The 8,318-nt window shown below is 33.6% G+C and overlaps 1 protein-coding gene across 2 annotated transcripts in view; it reads left to right on the top strand.

The window, feature by feature from the left end:
• The first annotated feature begins 726 nt into the window (after positions 1-726).
• NLGN4X (neuroligin 4 X-linked) overlaps positions 727-8,318 on the top strand; it is a 101,533-nt gene continuing 93,941 nt past the window's right edge. For both annotated transcript variants that reach the window (XM_066313837.1, XM_066313836.1), the window contains exon 1: positions 727-1,548. In XM_066313837.1, the coding sequence (XP_066169934.1) occupies positions 1,077-1,548 (472 nt within the window). In that variant the 5' untranslated portion in view covers positions 727-1,076. The remainder of the gene's footprint in view (positions 1,549-8,318) is intronic.

Below are 8,318 nucleotides of genomic sequence, written 5' to 3'. Positions count from 1 at the left end.
GTAATGTTACATAATTCTACCACTGTGTAGGCCAAATGCTGATTTAAGAGATTGTATCATGCTTTTTTTTTTCTTTTTGCTTTCCATTATTCTGTTTGTGAGACATAGAAAAAAGATACGAAACCAACTAAATTTGTATCTCATTTTGACTGTTCTGACATTTAATTTGAAATAATTATTTATCGCATTCATTAGAGCTTGTGAATTAGATGGAGGTAAATTAGGTTGTCATAAAGAAAAAGTCATGTCTGTGAAAAATACTCTGTACTTGTCATCTCATAGCAAAAAGATTATCCAATAAAGGAAACAAAATTAATGAATGGTTCCTGTGGGAGTGCAAATAAGCTTAAAAAAAAGATTCTGTTTATTTAGGGCAGAAAATGTCCTCAAGCTTGCACTTAAATGTGATACTCTTCCTAAAATCAGAAGTGTTTGGGCTGTGGTTTGGTTTGGAAGGATATAGAGAAGCAGAAACTTTTGTTTTGTGGTATAACCTCTGACAAGATTGTGGCTTCTAGTTTAGTGCTCTTAACTCACATTTCTTTGGAAACACACAGCTAACCATGATGTCTAAAGTTCATAAAGCATTTGTGGGCCTGGGCATGGAAGTACTGTGTGAACATAATTTTTGATTTGTTTATTTATTTATTTAGGTTTATGCCAACATAATTTTGTCTGTTGATTTGAATTGCTTGTTTTCTCTTGGCCACAGGCTGAGTGGGCTGGACTTCACTGGAAGGAGCCATTTCACTGGAACAGTGGAATAACTGCGGATCTCTCACCACTCTACTTGCTGGGAAGAGCTGTGCGTTGCCAGGATTAATTCAACACTAAAATCTGGGATGGGCCTTAGGGGCAAGCACTCCCTTGTTTCTTCTGATGTTGGGATTTGTCTACATCCAGTCAGCTGAGGCACCTACCACACATCAGTTTTTGGTTTTTTGTTGCGTAAACAAAGATACATTTTCCCTCACTTCATCTCCTTTTGACTACTTTTTTATTAGTTTTCATTTTCCTTGACTGATTAATTTCTCCTGGCTGTGGAAAAAAGAGCCCTGCTGATGTTGATTTAAATAATGTCGAAACCAATGGGACTCTTATGGCTGCCTTTGATCTTCACACCAGTGTGTGTCATGTTGAATTCTAACTTCCTCCTGTGGATAACTGCACTGGCTATAAGATTTACTCTCATTGATGGCCAAGCACAATACCCAGTTGTTACTACAAATTATGGCAAAATACGTGGTTTAAGAACACCTTTGCCTAATGAGATCCTTGGTCCAGTGGAGCAGTACTTGGGTGTTCCTTATGCTTCTCCTCCAACCGGAGAAAGGCGGTTTCAGCCCCCGGAGCCACCATCGTCCTGGACAGGTGTCCGCAACGCCACACAGTTTGCTGCGGTCTGCCCGCAGTACCTGGATGAGAGGTCACTGCTCAATGACATGCTGCCTGTCTGGTTTACAGCCAATCTGGATACTGTGGTGACATATGTTCAAGATCAAAATGAAGACTGTCTGTATTTGAATATCTATGTGCCCACAGAGGATGGTAAGTACCCTGAGACACGCACTGCAGTGTGCTCACCAGCTCTACACGTGAGGAGTGTCCAGGTCTTCAAAGCATCTTATTGAGTTTCATCCATGTTTTATCTGTGCAAATGGATAATGCCTCTGAACATGCATTATTAGTAATACGTTGTAGATTGAATATGTTTGCATGGATTCTCTCTTACGTTTCAGTACAACACCCACCTGCAGTTTGATTGCAAGTGGTGGCCTTATGTTTACATCTGCAGAACTCCTAAGAATCATTCACAAGAGAGGAAAGGGGAAATAAACATTGACCTGAAGTAATATAGTTATTTTTCCATGCATGAATGGTACAAATATAGTTACATGCTAATTTTTAAAGGTGAATTTACCTAATTGTTTTTTTATTTTATTATAATATTTCTGAGCCTACCATTAACTTTGCTTAATGTTAATAGATAATAGAAAATTTCTATAGTAATTCAGTCAGCAAGGGCTTTTATTTTCCGATTTTTTTCTGTGAAACTTTTTGGTCCAGCTTATTTTTCATCATTCACTAAATTTAAAATTAAGTCAAGGTGATCTGTTATGCAAATTTGGTCAGGTGCCTTTAAACTTTCATCTGTTTTGTGCAATACTTTCTCAAGAGGAGTATTTTAAACCACTTTCTATAGACAAAAAGGATGAACACAATAGGTAATACAGAACTCTTTGAGCATTTACATAATCTCAACCTTAAAAATTGTAGCTGTATTGCATGATGAATGTATCTTCAGTTATTTTGAATGGTATTGCTTCCTACAGGCAAGAAAACCTGTTTCCATCAGGTCCTAAACCAGTTAAGTCTATTATTTCACAAGGAAATAAAAATACTACTAGTACTTATATTTGGTATTCCACTAAAAGCTAGTGCTTTCTGCTGATTAGAATGCAGTTACGGATGTATAACATGACAGATTTCTCCCAGATATGCAAATCCTTTCACTTTTGTTGGAGGTTTGATTTACACAATTAAGGCATTGTTATTTCTCAGTAACCATACTCTAAATATGCAAATTTTCTACTTTGATTATTATAATCCTTCTGCCTTGATTGGCTTCTTTACTCAGAATTTCCAAGCTGTCTGCCAGCAATAAACATACCACCTTCTTTTCCTGTTCTCATCAGCTGAAGCAAAAACTTGAAAGCTAAAAAAAAAGGGGTAAGGTTTGGGAATACTGGGGGCTTTGCAAACGTAAATACAACCACGCTGCTTAAAGGAAAAGTGCTGTGAAAGGAAAACTGTGTTTATGGTGGCTCTGTGTGCACGAGTGTGTGTGCGTGTGTGTGTGTGTGTCCCTGTGTGTAGACAATGGAGCAGGTCTTAATAACTCAGTTCTGTCCCTCTTCCAGTCTCATTGAACTCCTTCTTACTCCTTGGATAATGACATAGATTTTTTTTCCCACATTTGTTTATGGTTTTATCCTTCATCTATCCTTGAATTTTATCCTTCATCTTTTAATTAGTCACTGGGGTAAGCTTGCCCTGAGAAAGCATTTTGGGTTAAGATTTTTATTGTTCTCACTGAAGGAACATCAACTCTGCTAACTCAGTCTTATTTTAGAATCCAGCTTTAATAAATAATGTGTTCCTCCAATCTAATAATAAGAAGTGTCATTAATTAAGGAGTACAGGAAATTAGACATGGAAAAATATATGTGAATGTTTTGGAAAAGAATATTTGATATCAAATGAAAAATAATAAAATATTGTGGGCCAAATGACAAGCAACCAGTAACATAATCTTGCTAAAATAGCTAATGGCATTTACTGTTAGATTTAAAGTAAAAAAAAAAAACAAACCCTGATAAATTTAATTTCACATTCTGTAGACCTTTTTGTCCACTTACTTTTGCAAAAGGTGTGATTTACTCTTCCTGCTTTTAGATTTTCTTTACTCTAAGTAGCATGTAAATGGTATATCTTTGTTTTTTATATATCCTATAATATAAAAATATAAACATATTCATAAAAATATGTAGCTGAATGATGAGAAGACAAAGTTTGTTCTAGTTATAGGCTGAAGAGAAGGTTTCTCCTATACAATATGACAAGCATTTTTAAAACATTCCACTAGGGAAACAAGAAGATTAAGAATAAATAAATTAAGTACATGATGTTTTAATCCATGTTGTATATCTTAATTACCAATTATTAAATCACAGTGACTTTTTTGATGAGGAATATATGAGATCTTCTGGCCATAAACATGCTTAAGGGGAACTGACCTACAAATCACATGCTCTAAGTTAGTGTGTCTCCAAATCACTCTAAATAATCTTAGACAGTAGCCCATACAATTTGATTAAAGATGTTGTGCTTCCTTGTATGAGTCCTAGTTGGCAAAAATAATCTACGTTGTTATGGAAACAGACCATGAAATTAGTTTTTGAAGCAAGATTTCAAAGTGAGTGACTTGGGGTTAAATTCATATTTTCAATTCTTCCGTACAGATTGATTTAAAAGAGTTTTGAAACTGCTTTCTAGAAGAAAAGGTGGCTGGAATTATCCAAACTAATAAATGCTCTGATTATAAAACTTACTCTGCATAATTTTTTCTGCTTTTTTTTAACTTTGGTGAAAATAATAGAACAACAACTAATGAATTAACTGCAGTCATTTGTAGTGCTTACTTCAAGGAAATTCTAGTGAATAACTAATCAAAATGAAGCTCAATTTTGGAGATTTTTTCAATGTTTTGTTTTGTTGCAGTTCTTTTTCATTATATAGCATGACCTGTTTCTTATTATTTTTGTGGTTTAGCCAAAGGGAACCAAATTTTGATAATGCACTTTCAATAAAGGGTTAAAAAATAACTACAAATATCCCTCCATCTGATTTCAGAATTGCTTCACTGAAATCCTTCTACAATAAACTAATGGAAATAAGAATAGAATAAAGTCATTTTAGCGAGGTAGATAAGCTTAGTTAGTTAAAATAAAATAGTTTGAAATGCTACTGCTTTTCTCTGAAGAAGTACCATGAAATTAAATAACATATAAATCTATAGTTCCTTAACATAGTTTGAGCTTCTAGGTTAAGAAATTAAAATAACCTGTTACACAGTCTGTGTCTGTATTAATCCTAGCCTTTCTTTAGACCCATAAGATTCTGGATTTCTAATGTGAAATAGCAGGAGAATCCTGTCAGAATTTCCCACATTAAAATGTCCATACAAAGCAAAAACTATCTTCCTTTTTAGAGGCTGTCTTTTTTTATTTTAGGTGAAAATATTATCTATGATAGAAGTCAATACACATACCTAGCAGAATATTGCTGCAGTCCTGTCCATGTAGATGTTTATTCTTTTGCTGTTTTTCACTGGACAAGTGTTTTTTGGTGTCACTTTCCTTACAGCAGTACTTCTATTTCAGAGTATCTAAGGTAGTTATAGAATTTCATTATGTTTTGTTTTTTGTTTTTGTTTTTGTTTTTGTTTTTTTCTTTTGCCTTTGGAAGGGAAAAAAATAGGAACCACTGTGATCCACTGAGATTTTTTATTTTTTAGTCATAAGTATAAATAATAATGCAGTTATTTTAAAGACAATACAAGCAATTAATGTAAAATCTGAGAAAATTATTTTATTTTATATGTCAAACCTACAGTAACAATAAATTACTCAGAATTCAAGAAAACAAAAAATATATAGTAAAACTGTCATTTTATCCAGTTGTTTCCTAAACATTTGACTTGCTCTTCAGTATTATTTGTGTGGGTATATATTGTCTAGACTACTTTTCCAGTTACTATGAACAGTAATTTTCCACAAGAATACTTGAATGTCAGCTTTGAGGAGGTCATCTAGGGAAATGATATTGAGGACAGTGTGTTTATTATAACTTCAGTCTGAATATGGGTTTATCTACAGTGGAAATGCTAGATTGAAGAGGACACAGACTGTTAATCGGCTGTGCTTAATCCCTGGCCTTTATCATTTGAAGCTGTGGATTCTGAAGGAGATTGCTAACTCCTATCATAACCAGGGAAAAATGTGTAACAAGAAAAAGAAAAACAGAAAAGGCACTTAATATGTATTTCTTTCATGATAAACATCAAAATTTTATAATTAGCAAAGCAAGATTAAAAAAATCAACACAGCAAAACAAAACAACTCAAACAGGAATACATATTTTTATGTTTGTCTAAAACTTTCTATGTTCAAATCAATAAAGAAAATAAAGAAAAAAAGAAGATTATTTTTGTCATTTTTGCTCGATCAATTATAAACCTATATACTTTTTATTTATTTTGGTGTATGGATAGAGTGTACATTTTGTACAAGGTTGGATCTCCTTATCCACTATGTATCTGTTACAGATTAACTAATGAAATATTTAACATCTTCAGAGGTTTGCTCTTGTTTTTTGTATACAAGCTCTTGTTTCCTTTACTTCAGGATATACACAGCTGAAGTGACAACAAAAAGTGAGAGACCATGACACTTACTAAGGCTGAATAGGTGATAATTTTTCAATAGATTATGGGAACTGAGACTTGCCCAGGATTAGTGGTGTACTTAGCTGTGGACTACCAGGAAGAAGTCAGTCTTGTGCAAAAGTAAAGAGATCAGCAGTGTTCCTTCTCTGGGTGGTGATAGACAAAATATACCTGCAGCTCTTAACTCTGTGTCTATTTGACTAAAAAAAAACAAAATGAAAAAACTGAGCAAAGCTGATTGAGAAGACGAGCCTCAGACAGTCCCTTTTGCATATTATGAAATGTCAAATGTCTGCTTAGTATATAATTGAGTGTTTACAGCTTTCTTCTTGCCATTGCTGTTGAATTGCAATGCCTTGGAAAAAGTGTTTATCAAAATTATCCTAATAAAACGGAATTGATAAAAATTGGGTCTTTTTTCCTTTTTCTTTGAGGCAAAGAAAAAGTTAGTGTAAAGATTAGTCTCTTCATTTTGGTGGCGTGGAACAAAAAAAGTAAGCTAATCAATGGCCTTTTTGTTATTATGAAAGATAAGGGGTCATACATAAAAGTTTCATAGTGAGCAAGATGAGTGCAGTATGTACAACATTATTTTGTTGAATTATGAGGAGGTGATGCTAATAATAATAGTAATTTGTCATTTCCAAATAAACTCAATTTTCTATACAACACATTCTTCTAAACTGTATGTAGTTTTAGGTTTTGGTAGATGTGTATCAGACATTTTTCAGGTAATCTTAAAATTTTAATTGTCTATTATCACTTCATTACTTTTGTAAATGTAAGTAGCTACTCAAAGAACAAAGATTTATATATATAGCTTTAAGAAAGTAAGAATCCAATATCTCTTGTCTATATATTTACAGTTTCTATTGTTCCTCAAACTATTCACTACATATTTTTTAAAGTCAATTATAATTTCTGTAATTGGCATAGGAACATAGAGTTTTACTTCTGTTTTCTGAAATATTTTTAAAAGCAAATTAAATACATTTATTTAATTCAAAAATATTTTAAATCTGTTTTAAATGATACTTTGGACTTGTGTAGATAACAATGTTTAAACAGTTTCATATTGCAAATAATGTTTTTCTGAAAACAACCCAAGGAATAAAACAAAACTTTGTTCTCAGTTTCACTATTGTCATAGGTTTTGTCAGTGACTGGTTTACCTTTTACCCCCATCCATTCAGTCAATTGTTTGTTTACTTTGGAAAACTAAAAATTTATTATTAAAATTTTATTTTTTAAATGCATTTTCGCTTATATAAATACATATAAAAACTACACAAAGTAAGACATATCCTTTTGTAAAATGATTGTATTACTTTCTAGAGGGAGAGGATTTACAATAGATAATAATTACAATACAAAATGACAATGTTGGAATTATTACCTATGGTACCAGTTGAACATAAGCATATACTTTTTAGCATCAGAGAGAAAATTGCTCTCTATTGTGAAAGATAAACTCCCTGTTGTTTCAGACTGCCTCAAGCCAATTCTTTCACTGTTAGGGTCCAGTATATCCCCTCCTTCTAATCCAGAAATATTGTGGCATCTGTGAGAAAGAGGGAGGCATATGTCTGGCTGTTCTCTGCCTACCAGGATAAAGCTGTGGGTAATCCAGGCCCATATTTTACATTCTTGCTTTTAACAGTCGCAAATACCTTCTGACACCAAAGAACAGGACTCTAATCTAGATGAAATGAAGTTCTTAAATCCTTAGAGATAAATTCCGATTTAGTTGCTAATTTCAAAATGATGTCCTTTCCCCCAGGAGCTGCCCATTCCACAGGCACATTACAGGATTGCACCCAAATGGCCTTCTCAGGAGCTGATATGCAGTGAAGCCTAGCAAGAAGACTCAGCATTCAATATGACTTTACTTAATCCCAGCAGGATTTTTAGCACCATTTCCTAGAGTCTCATCATTACCTCATATTGAAAAACCTGCTAGAATGGGAGGGAATGTTCTTTAAAACACAATGAATCTTGTACAATGTTTCTTGTACAAAGGCAAATTAATGTTATCCTTTTAGTTAAAGAACAGTGTCTTTGGAATTGTAGAGGCTGTGCCATTTGGCTCAGTGACACAGAAGAAAAGGTCTTTAGTCCTGTGGGTCATGGGTGAGATAAGATTTTACTTCATTTTATCCACTGACTCCCACTTGTCTGTTCAGGGTGCTTTTTGTTTTGGTTTGGATTTTTTCCTGTGTGTTTGCTTGGGGTTTCTTTTCCGTTTTGTTTGGAGGTTTTGTTACTTTGTTTTGTTTTCAAGTGCAGCTTTCCTCTTCACTCTTGCAAAACT

Source organism: Sylvia atricapilla, chromosome 2 (genome assembly GCF_009819655.1).
Source record: "Sylvia atricapilla isolate bSylAtr1 chromosome 2, bSylAtr1.pri, whole genome shotgun sequence".
Lineage (NCBI taxonomy): Eukaryota > Metazoa > Chordata > Aves > Passeriformes > Sylviidae > Sylvia > Sylvia atricapilla.
Note: the sequence above shows the minus strand (reverse complement) of the source record. Positions and strands in the feature narration are given on the sequence as shown.